The following is a 26,471-nucleotide window of genomic DNA, read 5'->3' on the forward strand; positions in this document are numbered from 1 at the left end:
ATAAAGTGTATATTAAAACACAATATACTATATTAAAACACAAAATTAATACCTCATTTTCAACCAATTTAAAGGAACTGCTTCATGAAGAGCCCATTATAGTAGTCAGCTTCCTGGGGGTCAGTCATCAGAACATGATTTACAGTACTGCAATTCATATCTTCTAGTAGCAAGTGTGGCTGGAAAGCTAACTGGAGTTCATAAAAGGCACACCAGGCTAGCACTTAAGGATCTAGGAGCATCCCTCAGCTACTCTCATCACATCAAAGACAGGCATATCCCCGGCCACAGTCTTTGTTTGTCTTTCTAGACTAAGATTTAATTTATCCACTGTCGTCAAGCTCATTTTTGGTCTGAAGCAGCCACTTCACCTGGTTCTGATGAAAAGGAAGACTACACTTGAACGTGAACTTGAGTGGACTCCGGGGGAGGGTGGAGGACAGGAAGGCCTGGAGGAATGTTGTCCGTGGGGTCGCGATGGGTCGGACACGACTTCGTGACTAACGACAACAACACTTGAATACCGTCAACATACCAACTGCCCCACACCCCATATTGCTAGATGCTATCACCCTGCAGTTTCCTACTGATGTTAAAAAGCACAGACAAAACTGAAGCCTGTGTAAGTCTTCCAAAACTTAGGCAGAATAAAAAGGACCAATATCACCTTCTCAAGAGGGCTTTCTGGGATCTGTTCTCCAGAAAGGCATGGAAGGCCTACAAAGCAATACCTTCAACTCAGATAGGCAGACCAGAAAGGCACCATGGCAAATGCTATTGGAAGTCTCTCCCAGCATGGACAAGGTTTCTCAATGTCCTTTGTTGTCTCCTTAGGGCAAAACAACTGAATGCCATATGAAGGTCATATGCAATGACTGGCAATATTTTTATTATTGTTGTAATTCTTTTATTATGGCCCAGTTTTAAATTTGTTGTATGACCGACCGAACCAGGTATAACTAACATTGTCCATATTGTTGTTTTTCAGCATGGCTTAATTGATATGGGGTATTATGAAAGGCAGCAACTTGTTGTTTATTGAATATGTTAATGTTATTTTTTGACTGCCAGCAAGGGGAGAGACTTAAGGGATTTTAAATGCCTTGGATAGGATCTACCATAACCTTAGGGGACACCTTTTACCTTGCCGCCCCAGGCATCATTCATTCAGCACACAAGTCCTAACTTAATATATATCTTGAAACATGCACTAGGATACATATTAGCGCAATTCTTATATGCTGCTTCAGAAATCACTGAACTTATTTAATCGTTCAAATTGTCGCCTACCTATAAATGCTCACATTTACCTAGAAACAATTCCTTAGTGGATCTTCCAGATCACTTGGCAGTTGGCAGTAAATACGGTTGGCGCTTTCTATGTGTATGAGAGAAACTTTACTAAGCTAACAACAGTCATTTGAAGTGTTGCCTGAAGGTGCTCAAAATCATGCTGGCTTAGAATGAATTTGAATTAAACCAGTTGGTCCCTCAGAACATTTTGTGGGATTATTGTGTAATGTAGTTATCAAACACAGCTTTGTGTTAAAGGCTCTTTTTTATCTTGGATGTGCAGGCATTGATTATACCAAAGTTAGAATTCAGAATTCTTTAATTCAGAATAGCTTTTAAAAAGAATAAATATTACCAAATGCTAAAACAATGATGATATAGGAAAATGATGCCATTCCACAGTTTAGCTGCAATTTCAAATAGAGATTCCATAGGAAATGTAGTGTAAACAAAGATGAAAAGGTTAATATATTCCAACTGAAAATGAAGATGCTGCAATGTATCCTCTTCATTTTCAAAGTCCTTAGAAGAAACACTTATATTAATGCAGTACATTTTCACTGGGATAGCATCATGCATGAGGTTGTTAAAAATGCTAATCTAAAAGCAAATCTCACATTTTATAAATGGATACATATTTTTGCGAAAACTGCAGGGATTGCACCAAATAATTCAACTTAACTCACCATGGGTGAACAAATACACCTAGCTAAAGTGACCTAACAAAACAGTTGCTTTGCCCAGCTGGGGTCCAATACGGCAGTAAAGTACACCCTCACCTTTTCAGCATGTACCTGTCTGAACAATACATTTGCAGCACATAGCACCTGTCTTTAATATAGGCACCATCAGCAGCAGGTAAGGCTAAACATCATGGTGAATGACCTAACTATTGGAAGATCATTTAGGCATGTCAGGGAATTACCTTCATTGGAGATTTTAAAGGAAACATCAGACAGTCTTGTCACAGATCCATTACCTTGTTAGGATGGGCTGAATAACTCTTGGTTAACAGAGGAGGAAGATGAAGTTGTGCAAAGGTATCACTTGCAATTCTCTGTCAAATGCCTGAATTGGCAGAGCTTGTTTTCCTTCTTGCCTCCCCCACAGCTGTTGCCTTTGGCTACCATTTCAATTTACACCTGCCAGCTTAACTTTTGATGAGTTTCAGCAAAGCACAGCAAACTTCCCATTTATACAGACTTTTTTCCAGAGTAATCTCTCTTTCCTTTAATCCTGAGACTGACATCTACATGTTGATGCTCTGTGTTATTGCTCCTTTTGCTTTGAAGCTAGATTTCACAGTGGTAGGAGCTAGAACTTGTTACCATGAACTGCCAGTGATGATTGAAAAGAGGAATTTCGGTATTACCCTTCTCCAGCTCTGCTTGATGAAAGAAGCTAAATGTTCTTTCATTGCCTTCCTGTGTTTATTACTACATCTCATTTATTTTTGTCAGACAACTTTGAACATTTTGACAAGATCAATCAATAAGGACTTTGAACAATCCATACCTAAATTACGTGCTGCCAAGTCATCTACAACATATGCCGTCCCTATGGATGGATGCTCTCCAACATGCCCTGTCCTTCACAGCCCTGCAAACTCAAGCTATTGCAAACTCAAGCTTGTGGCTTCCTTTATGGGACCCCTCCATCTCACACCTGGCCTTCCTCTTCTTCTGCCTTCCACTTTCTCAAGCATTATTGTCTTCTCTGAGTCTTGGTTTCTCATGATGTGCACGAAGTACAACAGCTTCAGTTTCATCAAATTTATTTCCAGAAAAAGTTCTGGCTTGACTTAATCTAGTATGTACTTGTTCATCTTCCTGTTGGTACAGGACATGTGCTTACCTAAATTAAATACTTCCCGATAGATTTCTCGAATATTGAATGCTGTTGCATGATCCTCCAGTCTTATGTTTACCCCACCACATACACACATAGAGGTCCAGTATAGCAATGGAGGGATTTTTGTTGTTGTTGTTTTTGGTGGTACAACTATAGGATGCACAAAGGCCAGGTGGTGTTACAGATCCCAAAACCAGACTGTAAATCAGATTGAACTTGAAACTGTGGCCTGAACAAGGAGCTTGACATTTGTTTGCGGAGAGTGGAGTGCTACAGTTCTGCTGGCATAACACCAAAATATGTGGTATTTATCAGCTGGGATGGGTAGTAGTACCCAGTCATGGAGTCAGCAAGGCCTTCTGATCATTTTGATATAATGGTGCTGTGCTAATGCAGGGCAGTTCACATACCAGGGTGTTTCCTCAGTATCACTTCTCATTTAAGCACTAAGACATGTATGTTCACATCACTCTATCATGTATCACAAAAACCCACTAGCAATTCCAGTGTTAGCACCAGGCGTATGCAGCAGGGATGTATGTTCACCTCATAGGATAATGAAAATATGGTGTACAATGTGATTTCTTGCTCTGAGTGGATCATAGAAAATGCACATTTTGGGATATACTTGCAAAGGTTGTTTGAGAGAGGAAAGGTGGTATCAGTGTATGGCAGAATAAAGTATAACATCACTTTTCTATCATCCAGTCACCATGCCATCATTGTGCTTTGTGCAGGTGGATCCTGGGATGACTTTCTTAGTACATGTTATTCAGCCACTTCAGCGGCAAAATGTCGGTCCAACCTCATTTTTCGTACTGGAACTCCATGGCACCATAGGTTCTCTGCAGTCATATGGGAATCACACAAGGCTGAGCCACAGGACCTGTGCCAGGGCACAGCCTATCTCAGCCCAAGGGAAAAAACCATTTTGGAGCTCTTGGGAGCAACATTCCAGTGGGGTGGAAGAATGAAAGCAAAAAAGGATGTGTTAACAAAACAATGACTAGCCTATTTTGGCTTTAACGCTCTTTGTTTCAGGAACTAAAACATAGGAGGAATTTCCACCCCTACAGAAAGCTGCAATCAGTTATCAGCTCTGTGGACCTGTTCGGCAGAAGCCGTTTGCTGCCTTCCTTCAGGTATCTCAGCAATATTAGATCTGCCTGTCCTTTCTGCACTTTAATTGCAGCCATCATGGTACCAACTGATGCTTTCCTTCCTTTCCATGTAAATCTAAGGCACTTATCAAGTATTTTTGTGTCAGTAATACACATGATCAGGTTGAGCAAATCAAACCTTAATCCAGTGTTCAGGGTCACTTGAAAGTCAAATCAAGAAATAGAAGGGGCTACACTACCCCTGAAGATTCAGGCTTGCAGTTCAGCCCGGAATCGGGATGACTGAATTTCAGTGGTAGTCAGGAGTAAGTTTGCACAGCTAACGTTCCAGTGCCACTTGAGCCCATTTTTGGAGATACCAGATCCAGCTACTGTGACACGTTTTATTAATTAATGTATTAACTTTCTGCAAGTGATTACATCCCATTTAGAATTTGTAACACACCCTTTGTATGGCTGCCTTTGAAAAGTGTTTAGGAACTGTTACGAACTTCAGGGAGTCCAGAATGCTTTCAACAGGATGTTGGGAGCATGTGACTCCTTTGTTACAAGAGCTTCACTGCCAGTCCTGCACTCAGCAAAACTGCAGCATAAATTGTAAGCCATCCTGTGATGTCATACATAAAGGACAGCATACAAAAGTTTTAAATAGTTCCTTGTGGCTTATAAAGGACCTATAGGTCCCTATATTTATTTATTTATATTGCGATTTATATCCTGCCTTTTTCCTACAAAGGGCTCAAGGCAGCTTACATCATTCTCCTCCTCCATCTTATCCCCACAACAGCCCTGTGAGGTAGGCTGGGCTGAGAGTCTGTGACTGGCTCAGAGTCACCCAGCTGGCTCCATGGCCAAGTGGGGACTCGAGCCCAGATCGTCTGAGTCCCAGTCCCGTGCTCTGAACCACTGCACCACACTGGCTAGCACCACTTGGAAACAGGTTTATTTGAAAGACTTGATTCTCCCGTATGTATGAGTTTTAAGATTCTTAGGAGTATTAGGCATTATACCAGAAGACATTGACAGACAGGAAATGTATCTGATACTGCATCTAATCACAGTGGCGAGGATTGCATTTGCTCAATATTGGAAAAGTGAGGAGCTGCCCACCGATGGACTGATTGTAAGAAAGATCTTGGACTGCGCAGAAATGGATAGACTGACTTTATTATTGAAGAAGAAAGATACTGATTTCTATCAAACTTGGAACTTTTTCTATAATTGGCTGAAGAAATGGGACCTGGCGTAAACTTGAGAGGTTTTTCAAACTATTATAAATTGATTTGAAATTTGACTTTAGAATGTTAAAAAATATGTAGTAGGAGGTTGACCCAGTGAATCCAATGTTTGATGTTTTCTAGTGTTAGTTTAAAATGTTAATAAAATTATATATAATTTAAATTTTTATATATAAAATTTTATATACATATAAAAGATTCTTAGGAGTAGCCTTTCTCTCTGCTGATCAATGCTGGGACGTTTTGTACGCAAGAGAGCATTCATGCCTCTCCCAGGGTCTGGAAATCGCTAAGGGACGGAAGGCTAGGCGTACCTGTCATCCATCTACTGGCAGGCAGATCCATTTCAACACAGATGGCTTTTAGCTTTGAAGTTGACCTGTTTGTAGGCAGAGATTTTCACTGGTGTGCATGCTTTAATTTATTTGCTTTAATTTTTAATTATAATTTTGTGTTTGATCTTTATATGTTACTGTTGTTAGTCACCGTGGTGTTAGTTATTTTTAATGGAAAGCCAGGATATAAATGTAATATGATAATAAATAAACAATAATATATGCAGTCTTAATTCAAGAAAAAGGACAACAGGAACCAGTTCTTTATTTAACTTTAAAAGTACGACATGCCGATTGCTAGCAATGTATTTAGCTTTAATTTTAATTTACCGCTCTGTGCTTTAATGTCCATCCTTATTGCAGCTGACTACACTCTTAAAAAAGAAAAAAGAAAAACCCTACATTTATGCAACTTGTGCCTGTCTCCAAGCACCTATTATCAATAGAATCTCAGTGAGAAAGAGAATTCTATGGTACCATACATAAGAAAACAGGAACATAAGAAAAGCCATGCCGGAGCGGGCCAAAGGTCCATTTAGTCCAACACTCCGTACACACAGTGGTAGCGCAGCCGCCCACAGGCTCCCTCAGGCAGGACGGCTGCAGGACCTCCTCCTGCCCAAGCTGCTCAGCGACTGGTCTATGCAGGCATGGCCCTCTAACAGAGGAGGCAGCACGCACCCTGCGAGGCTCGGCGCCACCGATAGCCTCCTCCCTCACGAAGCTGTCCAAGCCCCTTTAAAGCCATCCATTGCTGGCCAGTGCCACTTCCCGTGGGAGCGAATCCCATAGTTTAACTATACATTGTGTGAAGAAGTAGTTCTGTTCTAAACCTTGCACATTATCCATTATAAATGCTGCAGCACTCTCATTCCCTTGGAGGAGTGTCACTAAAAGAGGTAGGCTGGGCCTATATTAAACATAAGGATTTTAACACAGCAGCTGTACAGACTTGCCCTTCCACATTCATTTGTTCGGAACTGAAGACACTGTTTTCAGTGCCACATTCTGAGTTATTTTCCCTTTATACAGAGAAATCTGTGGGTGAAGAATATTTAAAATTTCAAATCCAACACAGTTACATTCTGGTAATCTAGAATTTATGTACAGTATATAAATATATATATACACATACACACAAAAATGGTTTAACATTATAAACAGAATCAACTCAGGATATACAAAAATAGCCATTTTGATGAAGGCATGCAAACACACTGTGATCCAAATCAAGTTTAAGACGCATCTCTGAGTTCTGTTTTCTTAAATATAAATTTCAGCTCATATAGTTTGTAAAGCAGATTTGTCAAGAAAGTCAACTTTCCTAGTAAAGGTATAAAATCTATTAATAAACAGTAGGTGCTATTAACTAAACTTACATACAGTGCTTTTAGCTGATAGAGATTCAAGTATTTTACTCTTCTCATAAAAGTCTAGATACTTGTATTCAGCTCAACTAGTGTTTCTTTGAATAGACAGGCCCAGAATTCTGGAACCACTTAGCAACAAATGGTTTGAGAATTACAGCCTTGGGGGACAATTAGATCAAAGGGGTGTGTGAGAATGTTAAGGAAGATGGCTTTCCCCTATATTGTGCCTGCAATGTTGTATATGCTGGTGTTCATGGGTCCCTGATCCTATATTCACTAAAATCAGTTGCAAAACACCTTTTTGCTATTTTTTAAGGCCAGAAGGAAAGCACCCAGATATAGAATTCTTGCTCGGTTAACATCTGCAGATTGGAATATATAGAGACAAACATTTGAAGTACGGTTGGCATATAGCAAATAAGTGTTCAAACCACTTCCTGTTACATTTTAGAATGTCTGTCTATATTCTTATGGAGTCTGACTTGGAAGGTGTGCAGCTGAGTTCCCAAATCAGAGTAAGGGAAGCCACACAGAACTTCTAACAAAGTACTTGATCTGAGTCTTCAGGTAAAGTGGGGGTGCAAGTATGGGCATAATGTGCTGTGTCCTGGCCCGTAATTAGGAAATCTCACTGAGATGTGGCAAAGACTATTGCTGTTTTTCAGGTGGTACTGTGGCTTCCAGTCTTCCAACTCAACACTGCCTGGAAAACATGAAGTCTTTTTCAAAAGGTTTTTCCTAACACTTCAGTTTCCATCCAAGTTCCAAAGCCACTTGGGGCATGAGAAAACTCCAAGTCTGTCAACAAAAGACAAAGGGTTTCTTTGTGGGAAGGGGGGAGTACTTTAAAGGGCCTGGGGAATGAGAAATGAAGTCCTTTCCCCCCCTCAAATCAAGCCTCACATATTTATGCTCCATGTATACATCATGAGTCCAGAGATTCCCAGCTGCACACTGTCTTTTAGTCCACATTCCCAGAATGTAGCTCCATCTAATGAAAGCTCTATTTGGCCCATACACTGCAAAATATCCCCAAATGAATACTGGATAATATAGCATAGCCATCCCTGCCTCTGTATTAATGGCCCTAGTTCTAACTGCAAGAATGGTAAGTGCACTGTTGAAATTGGAGCAGGAGCCCTTGGCTAATTGTTTAAGCAGCCATCACAATTGGCTGCTGCTTGAGGGGTCACGAAGGGCTCGTTTACTTTCTGATCTTCCTTCATGGAAGCAGCCTGGTCTGAAATCGAAGAGAAGGACAGTTGGTCATGCTCTATTATATGCACTTGGTCCTCTTCCTTGTCCTTCTTCACATAGAACATTTTCCTAAACTTTTTGAGTTCATGAAGTTCACAGAAAGTCTCTAGAACCACCAGCATTGCAATGAGGCCCAGCAGCAGGTAACCTAGGAAGGAATGAAACAGCGCTTGAAACATAAGCCGGTCAAATACATATTGATCTGCTTTAAGTCAGAAAGGATCCCAAAGTGCAAATGGCTAAATGTCTCATGTAAAAAGCTACTATTACTCATACCATATGAAGAGGTGTGCCCATACAATAAGTAAGATGCACAGACAAATGTGTTTCCTTTGGCATTTGCCTGATTGGGCCTATATTGATAATATTAATAAGCTTTGCAAAGTATTTATATTTTCATTCTTCCCTTTCTTTAAACAAGGCAGAATGGTGTAGACCAAGCATTGATGATATGCCCAAAGTCAACCAGTGATTTGACAGATAACTAGGGATTTGAACATGGAATTATCAACACTTCCAAAAAATGTCACTCTCAGTACACAACACTAGGTCAATGTTCAAGAGCTCTGGGCTTCACTATAATGTTTTCTGGACAGATCTGGTATGAAATATTACCTGCTTTGCTTTGCATGTAATGCTTGCTGAAAAGCAATGTCAGGGCAGAACAGCAAGGAACATAATAAGCACAGATGCATCCAACACAGATCAAAAACAATGCTGAGAGGCCAAAATTGAGTGAGGAGTTATTGGAGCAACAGGGGACTGACTCTATGCTTTCCCAGATAGCCTGTTGCCCTTGTAAACATGCACTGAGAACTCCACGCAATGGGAGAGGAAAATGACTTATGGGATGGATCTGGGAATTAACCACCCTTGTGTTTCCTTTTACTCTTCCACTCAATTGCAGCCTTCCAAGACTTTTTTCTGTTTAATTTAAACAATCCTGGGCTTTGTTATATATGTGCACTGAACACGTGGCACATCTACTAGGCAGATGCCAGCAGAGGGAGTAAGTTTCTGTTATATATAAGGAAGGAAGGAGGGATTAGAGGCTGCCGCCACCAAAACCCTTATGGTGCCAAGAACCTGTGCCACATTTCCAGGGCTCAGCATAGCAAGAAAGCACAGCAAGGAAACTAGAAACCCTCTCTTGACTAGTTTTGACGGGGAAGCAAACCCTTTCTTGCCTCTCAGTGGCTTGCACAGGAATGGAAGGTTCCTCTGCTGAATGGGTGACTCATCTGAGTAGCACTGCTGGATCAGGCCAGTGGTTCTTCTATCCCAGTATGCTGCTGCCTAATGGCCAGCCGGGTGCCTCAGGAAACCTACATGCAGGACATGCACTCAGTACTCTCCTTTCGGACCACAGCACCTGGATATTCAAAGGCACTGTTTTTGAGCCTGGAGTTTCATGAGTCAAAATAGTGAGAGGCTCTGAATGGACACCCCTTCAGTTTCATTAGGAATCCTGAGTTCTGCTAGTGCGAGTGAAGAAGAAGCAACCCTCACTGCCCACTTTCTCCATATCATCAATAATATGAGAAAACTTGCTTATGTTCCCCTCCTCAGAAGTCTTTCCCTTAATTTTAAATCACCAATATTTTTAGCCATTTCTCAGAGGAAAGTTATTCCAGTCCCCTTTCTTTAGTTGTTTATGGGGGCCTTTGTGACTGGCTAACCAGATAAAGGGGCAAAACAGACTGCTTGTCTTCATTTTTTTACTGCACAGCAGGTATAGGAGGCCTAACTCAGATCTTAAAAGCTCCCTATATACCTGCCCATGCTGGGTTCCCAAACTGGACTGGGGGTCTTCCACAGACACTAGAATAAAAAGGGGCAAAGATGTAGCTACTCAACACAGTTTTAAAATAATGTGTGTCCCCAGGAGATGAGGGATTCTAGTTCCATTTAGTTAAAAGCTGTTGATAAAATTATCCCGCATGAATGTATCCCATCCCCTTTTTAAACAAAGCAAGTAGCCCTAAGATGCTTTGTCAGGCTATAGCAGATTTATTTATAAATACATTGCAACAGATTTATAGGAGGGCAGGTGACCCTTACAGTTTTGATCTGAATCGTATCTGCATAAACATTGGACTGACTGACTTTACTTGAGACTGTGTCAAAACATTAAGAATGCTTCTAATATTTAGAATGTTGTAATTCCACATCTAAAACACACACTCATTCCAGGCTTCAAAAATGCACACTTAACAGTAATTTGAGAACAGTTTAACAACTCATTTTGGATTTTTCTTTATCTGTTGTATATGCATAGAAAATATGCTAATGGCAAAATGCCACACATATTTAGACAGTAAAAAGGTGTACAACTCCCTGGGGTATTTTGGGAGTTGTATGATTTTTCTTATGTCTAAACATGCATGGCACTGAGCCCTAAAAATCAGAGAAAGAACATCCCACAAAGCTCTGCAACTTTTTCAGCAATCTTATCTGCACACTTTGCTACTCACATGTAATTCCTATTTTATACAGCTCTCTGAACTTTTGGTTATACCCTTCTCCTGGAACGTAGTCGCCAAGGCCAATGGTACTCAGAGAAATAAAGCAAAAGTAAAAAGATTCCAGAAAGTTCCAGTCATCTTCAAGGACAGAGAACACTGCTGCTGGGATAAAGAAAAAACAAGAAACGGTAACAAAGCCCAGGATTACTGCATGGATGATGGCAACTATCTGTTTCGAAAAACCCCAGCGAACGTGGAAATACAGCACAGGCCGCCTGGTGACATAGACGATAAGGCGTTGCACCACTGCTGTCAGGAAAAGCAGCGTGAAGGGGATCCCAATGACAGAATAGATGATGCAGAAGGCCTTTCCTCCATCTGACAAAGGCACTGTGTGACCATACCCTGCAACATAAGCCAGAAGGACAGGAGTGAGGCTTGGAAAAAGGAACACATTTCAGATCACCTGCCATAATGCGCCATTTTGGCATGGATACAGCTTTGGTCTCCCAGTGCAAGGATCTATTTTGGGAGAGCTGCAGGTGGGACACAAACATGATCCTGGTGATACTTTCAAAACCATCAGCAACTTTCAAAACGATTGTCCACAATATCCTTCCTGGGCAACTGTCTAAGTTAGGAATAAGTGGTTCCACATTGGAGTGGTTCCACACTGACTCGGACAGCTAACTCCAGAAGGTGGTACTTTGAGAACACTGTGTGGCCAGTGGACTCTCCAGCATGACAGTCCTCAGGGGTCAGTGTTATCTCCCCTGGTATTAACATTTGCATGAAACTGCTGAGTGGTCATCTGGAGTTTTGGAGTACGCACTGTCAAGAGTACTTTTTTTCCTTTTCAACTCTACCAGAAAGGCTGTGGATGTGCCAACTTGTGACAATGGACTGGATGAAGACTAACAAATTGAAGTTCACTCTAGGCAAAACCGAGATGCTGCTAGCAGGTTGGTCTTTGGACTGCATGGAAGGTTCTGGGTGGAGCTGTACTCCTCCTGAAGATTTAAGTTAGTTGCTTGGTGTTTCTCCTTGATCCATCTTTGATGCTCAAGTGGCATGGATTGGATTCTACCAGCAGCAGCTGGTGGTTCAGCTGAGCCCCTATCCAGACAGGGATAACCTGGCTTTAGTCATCTGTGCTCTGGTAATTTCCAAGTTAAACTACTGTAATGCACTCTGTGTGGGTCTGTCCTTGGAGACAATTCAGAAGCCGCAGCTTGTGCCTAATGTAGTAGTGAAATTAATAACTGGGGCCAGAATTCATGTAAGACCAATTATGGCTTGCATGCATGAGTTGCTTGTATGCTTTCAAGAACAAGGTACCGGTTTACATGGCTTGAAATCTCAATATCTGATGGAAAATCTCTCCTGACCTGATTGGGTGTACATCATCTATTTGGGAAGCTCAAGAAGGCCTTTTCAGTAAAACTGAGGAATGATTTCCCCACTAAGGCTCACCTGGTACCAACATTATCTCTCTTTTTTTTTGGGGGGGGGGACCAGGGATTTTTTAAAATTGGCCTCTATTCCTGGGTGTTTAATGTCATAGAATGTGACACCTCAGCTTAAACAGGTCTGATTCTTATTGAAACTGTTTTTGTTTTTAAAAGCTTTTAGAGTTCGTATGTCAGAATTGCTGTGATATTTTACTGTATTTGAAATTTCATTATTATCTATTCTGTTATTTTATCTGTGTCATGAATTGTTCTAAACTGGCTACAGAGCTTCAGCTACTACACAGTATAACAATGAAATGATTAACAAGGAGGAGGAAATGACAGCAGCAGCAGCAAATTGCTACAGCTAAGTATGTGAACATGTGGAGCACTTTTATACACATTTTATATCACTGTCTATTCTATTCTTTGTTAAATATCATTCACATATGTCAAGATAAAGAAAAGCACATTTTGATATCAGAGAAGCAATTTCATCATATTCTGACAAATTCTTTCTTGATGCTGGGAGAAACATGCCGGATGATTCTTTGCAGTTTATAACAAGGCACTCCTAGTGCCAAAGAGCAAGCCACACTAGAAATTGCATTGAAAACACATCTGTTCCCTGTACACTGCATCCGGTATTTCCAACATGACATGTCATAGTTCTCAATTCAGCATGCCTGAATATACACATTGAGGAAATAACAGATGGGTATATTAGACCTACCAAAAATAGCTGCAGGGGGAAATGCAGTGTGGCATGTGATTAGTTCCTTTGTTCATTCCTTTACCTTAATATTAATACTATTCAATACTAATTGACAATCCCAAATATGAATGCCCCCCATACACACACACATTTTTGCCTACACGCCCAGGAAAGTATTACCATTCAAATACTTTTCTGCAAAGTCAGGAATGTTTGGGATATTAGATTACATGCTCTGTAAGACATACACAGGACCACTACCCCAAGTTCTAAAAGAAAATGTCATACATTTGGCAATGTAAATTCCCAATTTATATTCTGTCTGTTAAGGCCAAAGCATATATTTTCACTACAGACTCAGAAGAACAGCAGGAGTGCAAGTCCACTACAACTCATGCTCCAGTTAAGTATCTTCTCACATTGTAGTAATGAGAGCTATACAAGTTATTACAATGCTGGTGATCTCAGGCTCTGACATTCCGAATGATTGTAGCTTTATTTCTGCAATAACGTAATGACATTTCAAGGATAGTTCTCTTAAATTACAATTGAAAACTCCTGACAAAACCCATCTGTCCTGTGCAATTTTTAAGTAAGCATTTTATGGGTCCCTGCGGTATCCAAGACCCTGGATAGCAGAATAACACTTCTCTGTTTGTTTATTTTTACTGGGTGCTGAGACTTGAACTCAGCAATCTGTGAAATAGGCAAGTTCCCTGAAGATTGAGTTACTGTTCTATAAATTTCTTCTAATACAGGGATGCAGAACCTTAGGCCCAGGAGCCAGACCTGCCCTCTGGGATTTCCTGTATTCCTGTGTTTCCTACATGCCTTTCCCTTCATCAGCAATTGTTTGGTGATTTCTTGGCCTTTGTGCAGTTTTCCCCATTCTAAAAGGTAGAAATGCTTTTCTAAGGCTTAGTTACTGGCAATGAGAACTTTAACCTAAAGCAGGCTGGCATGTTTGGCTCTGCTTGTTTTTCCAAAATATTTTGCCTCACCCACCTATTTCATCCCATCCCATCGAGGATACAGTTCGCAAGAGCATCTCTAGAATGGAATTCTGCCCTCTGATCTAACAACATCACCCCTAGAATTTGGCTCATTTCAATGCTACCTTGAAAACTTTTTGTAATATTGCTATTTAGCCCAGTTTCTAATTCAATAATAAGCATGTTAAACCTAATTCAGGGCATGACTCCTTGGAGAGCCCATTAAGTCAACTGTCATAATATGATTACCTAGTCCTGTTTTTGTGATCTATTAAGAGTTTAGACAATCCATTATCCAGAATAATTTAACTTGTCCCCCAGGACTGATGAGCTTCTTTTTCATCCTCTTTCATGACTTTTTGGGAGCAAAGATTTCAAACAAGAGATGGGTCTCTTTTCCCCCATTTACAATACTCTTATAAATCATGAAGCTTACAGGAGACTTGCATTATTGGCTGCCCTTTACAAGCTGCTTCAGAGGACCTCTTGGCTTGTTTCTCATCAGAGATAATAGGCCATGAATATTCATTACCAAGCCAAGAAACATCCATCCCATTATACTGTCCAGGGGCTGACACAACTGCTGTTCTGGCCTACTCTATTGGGCATCTCGAGTTGGAATTAAGATAGCCGGGAGAAATACCAACAACCACAGATATGTAGATGATACCACTCTCATGGCAGAAAGTGAAGAAGAACTAAAGAGCCTCTTGATGCGGGTGAAAGAGAGCACAAAAGTTGGCTTGAAACTCAACATTAAGAAAAATAAGGTCATGGCAGATTCTATGACAGATCCGGTCCTATCACTTCCTGGCAAATAGATGGGGAAGAAATGGAGGTAGTGACAGATTTTATTTTCTTGGGCTCGAAGGTCACCGCAGATGGAGACTGCAGCCAAGAAATTAAAAGATGCTTGCTCCTTGGCAGGAAAGCTATGTCAAATCTAATGTTTTCTCCTGTGAAGGAGGGCAGGATGCATTTCAATGGAGCAAAGCTCAGGGAACCAAGGTTCAATTTGGATGCCAGGAAGTACTTCCTGACAGTTAGGACCCCGAGGGTAAGGAATGGGCTTCCACAGGAGGTGGTTGAAGCCCCATTGGTGAAGGTGTTCAAGGATAGATTGGACCTGCACATGGTAGGCATGTCATGAGTGGAGCTGGCTGGAGCCGGGGGTCAGACTAGATGGCCTGGGAGATCCCTTCTGCCTGACTCCGTTTCTATGTTTCTAAGTAAGTAAATGCATATATAGGATTTTTGCACCAATGATCATCAGTGCGCATTAATTAGCACTTAACCACATTGACCATTTTGTTGCAAATTCACCTGTCTATAGAGAACCTCTATAAGTCTTCATGGTCTTCTTTGGATTTTACCAGCCTTAATAATTTGCTGCTATTTAACAATCTTGGTATCATCTAATTAATCCCTCTCTACCTAAGGTATATTTGTTCCTATAAACACTGCAAAGATTAATCCACACAATCTAGATTAGCGTGCCATTAATAGGAAGCAGTAGCATACCTGCTTAGTTTGATTAGAATATTAGAGAAATAGAAAAATTTACAACAGTTTCAGTACTCACCAGTATGAAGGAAGATCTGCTGGTGGATAACAGCTACAAAAACACTTCTAGCAATTTCAGTATTTTGTCTTTCATTGGCATTTTTGTTGCTCAGTTTCTAGTTGGAAAATTTTTATTTTTTTAGTATTGTGTTTGGAAACTAACACACAGAATACTGCATTATGTGTATGGTGCTTTTTATTTCTGCCTAAGGGGTCCCTGAGGTGGTTTTCCTGTTTTCGCCAGTGCCCAGCTGCAGAAAGGTTGAAAAACATTGATTTAAATAATGCCTCTTGGTCACCTTAGTGAATGCACTGGGATTCAAAAAGTGAAAATGAAGAAGCCCAAAGCCATTTATAGGACTATATGCCTCAGTGAAAAACTGTATAGCAAGAGAGACTACAAAGTTCCATTTGCAAAAATGAATATGTAATTTAACATAATTATTTTGATAAATGGACTATTGATCATACTCCTGTTGCATGCATTTGTAAATGCCAACTGCAATATTGGAGAAAAATGTATATTCAATTTTGTCCAAAATAGAAATGTCTAGTTAGGGGAGGGAAGCATCAGCCAACTACTGCTTTCCTTGCTCAGCTTACACTATAGAAGACTTCAGCATCTCAAGCCACCTAAGAAGAGCTACTAAATCATTGCACTTTGAGTGTCTAATTAATAAACTTCTATGAAAGCTTGCACTCCAGTCACAGAGAAGAAGCCATTAAGTAACTGTAACTCCAGCTATATCTTTAAGCATGATAGATAGATAAAAAGGCCCGAATCTGAATTCTGTACCTACTGACAGTGCTCTGTGCTTCCTATTTATACAAAAGTGGTGGGCATACTCTATTTTCAAACCTTGTTTATAACACTCAGTACGCTACCTTCTGCACAAAACAAAAGATTCCCCATTGTTCACTTTTGCAACTGTTCATAATGACTGCATTGTAAATGGCAAGGTTTCCTAAAAACAGACTGCACCCATTACTGATCCTTCAACGAGAAGGTTATTTTATTTTAAATGTAATCCTGAAAATGCCTTCTTCAAAGTTAATGTAACTGGTCTAGACTATTGTTTTGGCTCTACCACCTAATCCTAAACATAGGTAGAATTCCCAGCTTTGTATGAGCCCAGCTTTAAGAAGGCTTTAAAAAAGATTATTGTGAACTGCCCAGAGAGAAATAAGAAGAATATTAAAGCAAACAAATATTTTGCCATCACTTCATCTCTATGCACCTAAAGGTGCACCTAATTTCTGCATTTTAAGAAGCACAATTTTCTGGACCGTATAATAAAAGCAAACATATTGCCATGAGCACCAAGTGTGGTCTTCAGAAAGCAAAATGAAAGAGTCTTTCCTTATAAGTTGATCTAACCCTTCAAGATTCCTTTTTTCTTTAACTAGGAATACAGACATGGACTTGAGAATGCAGTCAAAATTTATTTATTTAAAGCTTTTCTATCCCATCGTCTACAGAATGTCTCAGGATGGCTTACAAAATATGCTGAAGTCTATTACTCTTATTCCCAAGCAGCAGAATTTTGAATACCAAATTAAACTAAAGTAAATTATAGTAAGTTCTTTGTATTTTGTAAATATAACACTTCACAATAAAATAAATTTAACTTTCTAATATTTCAAATTAAATCTACAAAAAAAGATTTATATCTTTTCCCAATAAGAACTAATAAGTCAACTTTTAAATGTTCCATTGAGAATTCGGGCTAGAAAACTACTAATTCAGTAATTTATTGATTTATGTACCTGTTGCCAACAAACAAGCAAGAGCTGTTTTCACAGGAAGCTCCTACTAATAAGCTAGGGATACTGTCTGGCACACCTAAATCAATCAAGACTGGTGAACTACAACTATCTTTACAAGGAATATAAAAGGGCCCTAAAGTGAGCTGGATGGTAATTGACTTGAAAATTACAAGATGAATTATTTTTTCCAACTTGTAGATTGATCCATTTTGAAATGTGTGATGTACAACAGTATTTAACATAAAATACTTCAGGGAATGTTAATAAAATGTACAAGCTTAAAAAAGAAGTCTGCAAATGATTCAAAAAGTTCTTATATTGTGGCCATTCAGACTAGGGTCACATTCTTAGTTCCTCTTCCTACTGGCTACAAAAAAAACAAACAAACCACAAAAAAAAAAAAAAAAAACCCCACAAATGAAGCTGTTAATTGGAAGCATTTTTCTAAAACAGTATAAGCAAATAGGAATATGGAGAACTGAGTGTTTCTTTGAGCCAAGAAGATGAGTTCAATGCAATGTCTTTTCATCTCCTCTAGCAGCATTTACAAATGTGCATCCATTTTTAATGTTCATCTTAATTAATCCAAGCTCTTGAAAAACATTGTATATTCCTAGCATACTCTGGCAACTGCAAGCTGTGGAGATAGCTACTGCTGAGTGAAGCACCTGTGCAGGATGGTGACTCAGCTTGGGAAGAACAAATGTCAGGTGCAATTAATTCAGGATAAGCTTCTGACACTGGTATATGGCATCTGTCACCTTCCCACATGCAGTACGATTTTGTCAACAGCTTGACAGCAATACATTGCCATCTACTGATATATTTAATAAATCAAGCATCTAACAAGTCAAGAATATTTTATATAGTCTGGACAAGTTATAGCTTCTCATTAGATGAGTAAAAATACCCTTCAGGATGCGAGTTTTACAAAATACACCAGGTGGATGAGGAGAATGAAATACAAACTGCTTTTCTCTATAAACCAGAAAGACATTTAACATTGATGGAGCTTCTGGAAGAGCAGCCTGTTAACCAGCTGAGGTCTGCCTCCTTTTCCGCTCCTCTTGAACATATTTAAAGGCTGCTCTGGGCAGAGGTGTGACCTGAGAGGCATAAGCCGAAGCACTAGCAAGCTTGTCACTTATGCTGGCATCACTGCAGAGAGTGTACTGGGCAAATGAAACACTGCTGGTCTAAAACTGGGCAGCAATACTGTTAATGGGTACTAGTTAGTATAATCATATTATGCCAGTACTTTTTTTCTGGGCAGTGGCTGCCAGTTCATTTCCAGACCTAATTTGAAAAGTCCTAAGCAACTCAGTGCCAGCTACCCAAATGACTGTTTCCTCCCATATTCACCTGCTTAGACCAGAGGTCAGCAATCTGCGGCTCTGGAGCCACATGTGGCTCTTTCATCCCTTTGCCATGGGTCCGTCGCTCAAAATATGCGTCACAACTGCTAATGTGCAACACTCGCTGGCACACGGTTTACTGAGCTTTTGGATCCCTGGGGGTAGGCCAACCATGGATAAATCCAAGATAAAAAAAGTTTCAGAAGAAAACAGAACGTTTAATGGTACGTGGGCAGATTCATTCGCTTTCACTGCTGACGAGAATGGTTTACTAGTATGCTTAATATGTGGCGAGAAATTGGCAAACAACAAAAAGTCGAATGTTGTAAGACATTTCCAGAATAAACACACAGCCTTTGCTGAAAAATATCCAGATAAAGATGAGAGAAAAAAAGCCATTTCAGAACTGATGCGGAAGGTTGATCTGAGCAAAAATCATAATTTAAGTTCGGCTTTTTATTTCATAAATACGAGGAGGACTCAAACAGACGTTGAATATTTTATTTGAAAGTAACCTTCAACCCAGTGTCTTTTTTTTCAGAGTTCAAAATGTTTTTGTTGCATGCAGAAATAAAAATTTGTTTTCTCTGTAGCATTGATTTCATAAATGCAACACACTATAGTTTTTTTATACATAGCATAAAGGTAAAAAACGATATATGTAGTGTTACCTTCATTTTAGATGTCAAAAGGGTTTTGTGGCTCTCAGTGTTTTTTTTTTTTCTGAGGGAAACGGGTCCAAATGGCTCTTTGAGCGTTTAAGGTTGCCGACCCCTGGCTTAGACCATCAATTCATTTCTAGCAGTCCTTTGCCAGGACCCCTGCCAAAGGATGTGAGGTGGGTGGCCACTCATAAGAGGGTCTTCTCTGCTTTAAAAACTGTCTGGAACATGCCATGGCTCACTATGGCTTACGTAAGCCATGATGTACAAGCTTGGACAATGCCTACTTAACTGGAAGTTGAACTCTGGAATTCCCTGCTACAAGGAAACAGCTGTGGGAAAGCATCGAGCAATTTCCAAAGAGGGATTAGATAGCAATATAAAATGTTTGCCAGAAGAGAACACCAAACTCCACCTCCAATTGCCATTTTTTGTGACCAGTGAGCCTCAGTCATTTTCAGCTCCCTAAAGCAGGCCCTGGAGTAGCCAATTTGAGACCCTGTGGTCTAGTTTACCTCTGTTTACAACAAAGGTGCTTCCAAACTATCTATATTCTCAAATAATCATGTTGTTTCCACTAAGCACATTCTGTATGATGTCACTTTTTATACTTAAAAAGCAATATATTTATTACAATTTAATAAAACTTTTAAGAATTGCCCTCAAAGTTTGGTGCTGGGAAACTTACAAGGTTTGGCTCCATCCAAACACAAATTAATGTCTTACAGTAAATATGCCAAATATATTTTCATGGAATGGTGACCTTATTAGCAAAGCAGTACTAATGAAAATAAAAGGGAGTGAGTATTACATGATGATGATGATTAGCCTCCATTTTGAAAGAAACACAAACTAATCTTAATGCAGCTTGTACTCCAGTGTTTTTAAAGTGTCATTCCTGTAATCAGCTGAGATGCAATGAAAAATGTGAAGCGCTTTCTAAGGTTGTCTCATCCACAACATCACTGAAAATCTAATTTCTCACTTGGAGTGCTTGTGATTTGTGAGTCAGTTTTTAAGGCATCTCATGTTCATGAAGAGAAACCTTGTTAAAATGTTTCCATGACTCACTTTCCTGCACATTTAATTAACATTCAGAATCCACCCATGCCCAGATATCCCCCATGCTCCATTAAAGCAGCCCTTTCAAAAGTTTTATTTTATACAAAAGGGATCATTTTAAAAGATCTGGTGAAGTTGTTCTACCCATTTTAATAATTCTTTTGAAAGTTATTTTCTTAATTTCAACCTTTTCTATGTTAAACCTCTGGCAATACACAGTGGTCAGGCAAACTCAAAAATAAAGCTGTGAAGCTACCAATACACCATTGCTAGAAAATACTAAGTAAAACATTGTTAGGCAAATAAACAAAGCTATCATCCTAACTAAGGCAACCTTGATGCCCACCAGGTATCTTAGACTACAATTACCATTAGCCCCAGCCAACATGGATGAACTATGAACTTATTGCCCTGAAAATTCTTCTTGTGTGGGCAGTCCTGTGCTGTTTAAAGGCAGTTTCCCAGTTCTAGAGCAGTAATGCTAAGCTGCCACAGCTCAGAATTGTCTTCCCCAAGAGGTAAGAGACATTTCAAATAACATTATGCAGAGCCAGCCCTAAATGGAAACCTGTGCTCTTCTACCTCTATCTGTGTTTCCAGTTTTTGAATACACTAGCATCAACTCTCTCTTATATTCAAAAACTGAAATTAAAAGATCAAGTGCCTATCAATTCAGAAACAGAATTTGGCCACAAAAAATTACAGTGGTGTTTCTCCATATGATTCCCTAGGTATAGGGAAATGTATAGAAACGTAACTGACACATTTTAACAAAAATATACAAATGTGTTTGTGTGAGATACCAGATTACTAAAGTGCCAGTTATGGGTGGAAGAAAAATAAAAGTCAATTGACCAATTCAAACCCCTAGCCTCTTATAATAAATATCCTGGAAGGGATAATGCTGGCAGAATGCATCCCTTTTCTTGCACTATACAGAGCATTTTCCTTTCTGCTCTCGAATACAAATCTCCTTCTCCCTGCTATATAATGATAAAATGTCAAATTTGGGGCCAGCACTTACATAACACAGCAAGGGTTGAGGTGTGAACAGGAATACTTCCTCCATCCTCTCCTAAAAGTATTTTCCTTTGAGACAGCAGAACGGAACAACAGAGGTCCTGTTCCAGGAGTGCCAAAGGAAGGGGGTACGGATAATGCTGCACAGCTCCCACGTGGCCACACAGCGGGAACATAACATGGTTGTGAACACTAGTAGTCAAGGGAAGAAAGAACATATATTTCTGCCTGCCCAAATTTTAACAGCATCCCCATTTCATTATATTTAGTATGGTAAAATGCTTTAAAAAAGTAAAGAAAAGACAGGCTGAGAGACCAGAAAACAAATCATAAATTAAACTAATCTTGCAGTAGTCTAAATTGCAAACAACAAGGCTTTGATATTAACATGCAAAGAAATGGCTAAAATTGAGAAAATAATGAATCATCGAATCATAGGAGAGTTGGAAGGGACGAAGAAGGCCATCGGGTCAAACCCCCGCTGTTGCAAGTCACCCATTTACACCATCCTATCGAACAGTGCAGAAACGGTAGTTTTATGCAATTGACAAGTAATATTCTAAAGGGTTGGGACAGACTGTAGCAATACTCATAAAGTTGCTTTGAAAAGAAACTGGAACAAGTGAAGTTTTATATTCAGTAGGTGTTAATAGATTTCTGTTCCACTTGCATCATTCATGCTTCTCAAAATAAGGGGTATGAGTATGTTGACCACATCCGTAACTTCACTGACCTCAGCAGGATGGCTAAACAGCTACCAGACTGTGAACAGTCTGTTCAGAATGGAGTACAGGATGAAAGGATTCAAGGTTAACTGGACTCAGGACCAAGCCATATCATAAATAGAGAAAACTGAAATCCACTGCGCACAGGAAAGTAGCCACAGAGACACATGCTACGCAGATTGCAAGTTTGTGATGAATTAGTTATGGGTGCACTTATCCCCTTCAGCCACAGATGATGAGCAATCGGTTTTTCCACTGCAACAGGAAATATAATACCCACTTGTCCTCACCAGGTCACCTTATTCAGAAAACAAGAGCAATGGAGTAACAACTTGCCCTCTCTCAGCCATCTCATTAGCAGTTGTCTTTGAAAAGAATTGCAAAACTTGCAGCCTCATTCTGAAGAAATTAGGTTTCTGAATTTTCCTGTTTTGCTAGTTTAAAAAAAACCCTGAAAACATATAAACTAAATAAGCTCTATCCACTCCTTTGTTTTCACAAAACATTTGTTTTGGATATTTCACTAACCTACTCTTAGGCAGAACATACCGGATGGTAAACCTGCTGTCTAGAAGGCCAAAAACTGATTACAGCCAGAGAACTTAAGTTTAAACGGAAACCACCTGCCTAGAGACAAGAATAGAAAGTCACAAAACATTTGTTTTGGATGTTTAACTAAGCCACTCTCAGGCAGAATATACTGGATGATAAACCTGCTGTCTAGAAGGCCAAAAACTGATTATAGCCAGAGAACTTAAGTTTAAATGGAAATCAGCTGCACTAGAGACAAGAATCAAAAGTTTGTGCTGCTCTGTCAATGTTCATTTGAAAACTAAGCTCTGCAACAGGAAGAAAGGACTGCTTGCTCACATCCTTTTCCCACACCTTTTCAGCCATCTGAGTGAGACCTTTAAAAACAAATTCATACCCCCATCCACTACCCTTCTATATATGAGAGAAAAGTCTTTAAGATATATGCAAAGCAGTGATTCTCAGGATTCCGCACAGTGGGTCATTTAATGCTAACTGCTGCCCATTGTAAAGTGTCCATCAGATTATCCTGAAAAAAGTAAATCTGCATTGTAATTCTTTCTAGCAATTATTCCTGAATCCAACACACAACTCTCATTCAATTATTGTTAGAACTTATATGGAACTAAGTCCCACTGAACAACACAAGACTTACTTCTCAGTAAACATGCAAAGTTCTGCACTTTACACCACATTTTCCCAATGCTACTTAACACCACAGTCCTATTTTTTAAATGTTTCTAAGTTTCAGCAAAACAAGTGGGATTTAGTCCTGGATAACTCTGTTCAGGCTGGGCTGTACATTTTTGACAGTTTTTCAGGGTTCATCATCAGTTTGTCTGTACTACTAAAAGGGAAGCAGTTCACAATTCACACAAACCAAATTCACCCAATTTGTACGACAGACCAGGCTCACTATGAATTCTTTAACACATGAATACCCTGGTCTGATGAGCCTCTGTATATTCCGGATATGCAGACCCAGATGATCAGGGATTTGCTGTGTGTTGCTGCCCACTATAAACCAATGGCTATAAAGGATGTTAAAACCTCAAATAACCCGTGGTTGCAGCACAGCAACCTCCCATCCCAAATAAATATTCAAAATGACTTCCAGTTTGTACCACAGCATATTTGGGATTAAGCAAGCCACGATGAGCCCAGTGGGTTATGTGAATCAGGCCAGTTTGGCTCTTAAACTCTTTATCAAGTGGATCTATCAACAAATCATTGCCTTTGTACAAAGTCCAGCTCCTTAATTAAAATTATCCCCAAGAACCCACAGTTGCTACAAGATTCAAGACACAAGTAGAGTTCTTGGTTTTCTTGATGACTATTATCTACTCATTGAAAGATGCAAACATAGCTGGATTATTATTATTATTATTATTATTATTATTATTATTATTATAGCATTTCTATGCCGATGAATAGCAATGTTCTGATTCATTGTTTTAAACTTTCAGGTCTGAACATTAATTGTATGGAACAAAAGCTTGATTCAAAAAGATGAATTTTAGTTAATCAGAAATATGTATCATCTATCTTGTTTTATACTTATTCTGTAGGAAACAAGACAGGGCCAGAAGGACATTTTTGCAAGTGCTGCATCTTTTACACTAGAATGTTTAATTTCTTAATGGTATCAACGTGGGCAGGAAAGCAAAAAAGATTAAATTTCTTTATCATATTTTAATAGATTTTCACTAATGCAAATGTCACATTCATATTATAAAAATAGGAAATATATAAAACTTTGCATTAATGAATATTTGTTAAATAGCCATCGACAGCAGTAGCATAATGGTCATTTCACCAATAGCAGTGAAATCCTGCCAATTCCACAGCCCCAGTGGGACACAATGACAGTAAACTTGTGAGCAGAAATGCTTGTTTCCAGATTGCCCCAGGTCAGTAGAATGCCTTCTGTAAGTTTCACTGACTGTCCCAGTCTGAAAGCAAGCATTTCTGTTCATTTCCCATTATACCACAAAGGGGAACTGCACATTTCCCACTGTGGTAGAGGTAAATTCTACTGGTGCACAGATACTAACCAGCATGTTTACTTAGATGAGAGCTCTCTACATTCACTGTCATTAAGATTGCACTCTAAAAGTACCTTTGAGTGTTTTCATAAGAAAGACACCTTAACACAGAGAACAAAGTCAAACATACATTTCAGCCCATGTAAACATTAGTGCTATCAGAGCATATGGATTAAAAGCCTGTGCCAAATGGCCCTTTCACTGTTTCTCACATTATCTGTGTACCTGTTCCTATTATCAGTGCTAAGTAAACTGTCAAAGAGATATTTGCAAAGGAGATGCACCATCCAGCCAGGGCAGAAGGAAGGGTTATTATACCTGCATTGCAAGCCAGTGCAAGTCCCATTCAAACCTCAAGCAAGAATCCACCCTAAGGCTTTGCCTGTGTTGTGTTTCTTTCTTTCTAATTGTGTGCCAGTGCTTACTTTCCAAACAAAGAAGTCCTGGAGCAGAGACGTATCAGCCATTTAAAATGCCACGACTGGAACGCCTGCCATTCCATAGGAATGCCGGTGCTTCGTTCCTCGGTGTTGACGGAAAGGCGCTTTGCGCTGCTTCCTGGGTCGGGCCCTTCCCATATTCAAGCATGGGCTCAATCCCGCTACGGAAAACAGGTTCGGGGAGTCTTGGAGAGCCTGGGGGCAAACTGAGTTACTCTCTCCAGCAATCTCGTGCGCTCGGCTGGGCTAGGGGTGTTCCGCGCAGAAGAAAGGAGCAGCGCTGAGCTGAGGGATCAGGGATTACACGGGGGGGGGGGGGATAAGGAGAGGTTTAGGGTTAGGGTAAAACGCGTGGCGCCAGGGAGGAACCCCAACCTACCCATCCTGCCTCTACTCCAGAAGCCACGAAGGGCGGCCTTTGTCTCTACTACCAGAGGAAAAGGCACTCCGCAGCCGTCCCTTCGCGAGATTCCCAGCGCCGGCCCCGGTGCGCCCCCTGGAAGGAGGACGCCCCAAGGCGCGTAGCCGCGAGGAGCAGCGGCCTGGCCTGGCCTGGCCTGGCCTGGCGGGGGTGGGGAACCGGCGCGGCGGGCGAAAGCGCCACGCCGAGGCCTGGCCGCGGCCCGCCGCGTGGCGCCTGCTGCGCGCTTACCCGTGGTGGAGAGCACGGTGCTGGCGAAGAAGAGGGCCGAGGTGAAGTCCCAGTTCCAGTTGCCCGAGGCGTTGCTCAGCACGGACACGCCGTAGTTGCTGGCCTCCAGCACGCGCGCCAGGAAGCCCTCGAGCTGCTGCTCGGACAGGCAGTCGTGCTCCTCCACGAAGCGCCGCTTCAGCTTGCGCAGCTCCTGGCGCAGCAGGTCCTCGTAGGGCAGTTCCACCGACGAGAAGACCACGGCGCCGAAGACCAGGTAGAGCAGGTAGCCCAGCACCAGCAAGCCGAAGCACCATGCGGAGCGGTGCCGCTCCACCAGGCGCACGCACGAGCTGCCCGCCAGCGACTGCAGCATCTTCCCCGCGCCGCGCCGCGCCGCCGCCCCCGGCGCCAGCCTCCCGCTGCTCGCCGGACGGGCTTTCCGGACGGTCTTGGCTCCCCGAGGGGGCCGGGGGCTCCCGCAGGCGCGCGCGCGCGGAGCCTGGGAGCGCGCCGACGCAGGAGCCGCAGCAGCCCGAGGGCGGCTTCCCTTCGCGAGGCTGGCTGGAAGGGGCCCCCCGG

At 40.9% G+C, this 26,471-nt stretch overlaps 1 protein-coding gene across 1 annotated transcript; it reads right to left on the reverse strand.

Annotated features, from left to right (window-relative positions):
- Positions 1–6,921: 6,921 nt before the first annotated feature.
- On the reverse strand, positions 6,922–26,265 carry KCNK1 (potassium two pore domain channel subfamily K member 1). Its single transcript, XM_044420241.1, has 3 exons — positions 25,911–26,265; positions 10,940–11,335; positions 6,922–8,613 (listed from the first exon to the last, which is right to left on the reverse strand). Exons 1-3 carry the CDS (start codon positions 26,263–26,265, stop codon positions 8,354–8,356), a joined length of 1,011 nt encoding a protein of 336 aa, XP_044276176.1. The 3' UTR covers positions 6,922–8,353.
- Between the last annotated feature and the right edge of the window lie 206 nt (positions 26,266–26,471).

The sequence above is a fragment of the Varanus komodoensis genome, unplaced genomic scaffold (assembly GCF_004798865.1).
Source record: "Varanus komodoensis strain SLA01 unplaced genomic scaffold, ASM479886v1 scaffold1, whole genome shotgun sequence".
Classification (NCBI taxonomy): domain Eukaryota; kingdom Metazoa; phylum Chordata; class Lepidosauria; order Squamata; family Varanidae; genus Varanus; species Varanus komodoensis.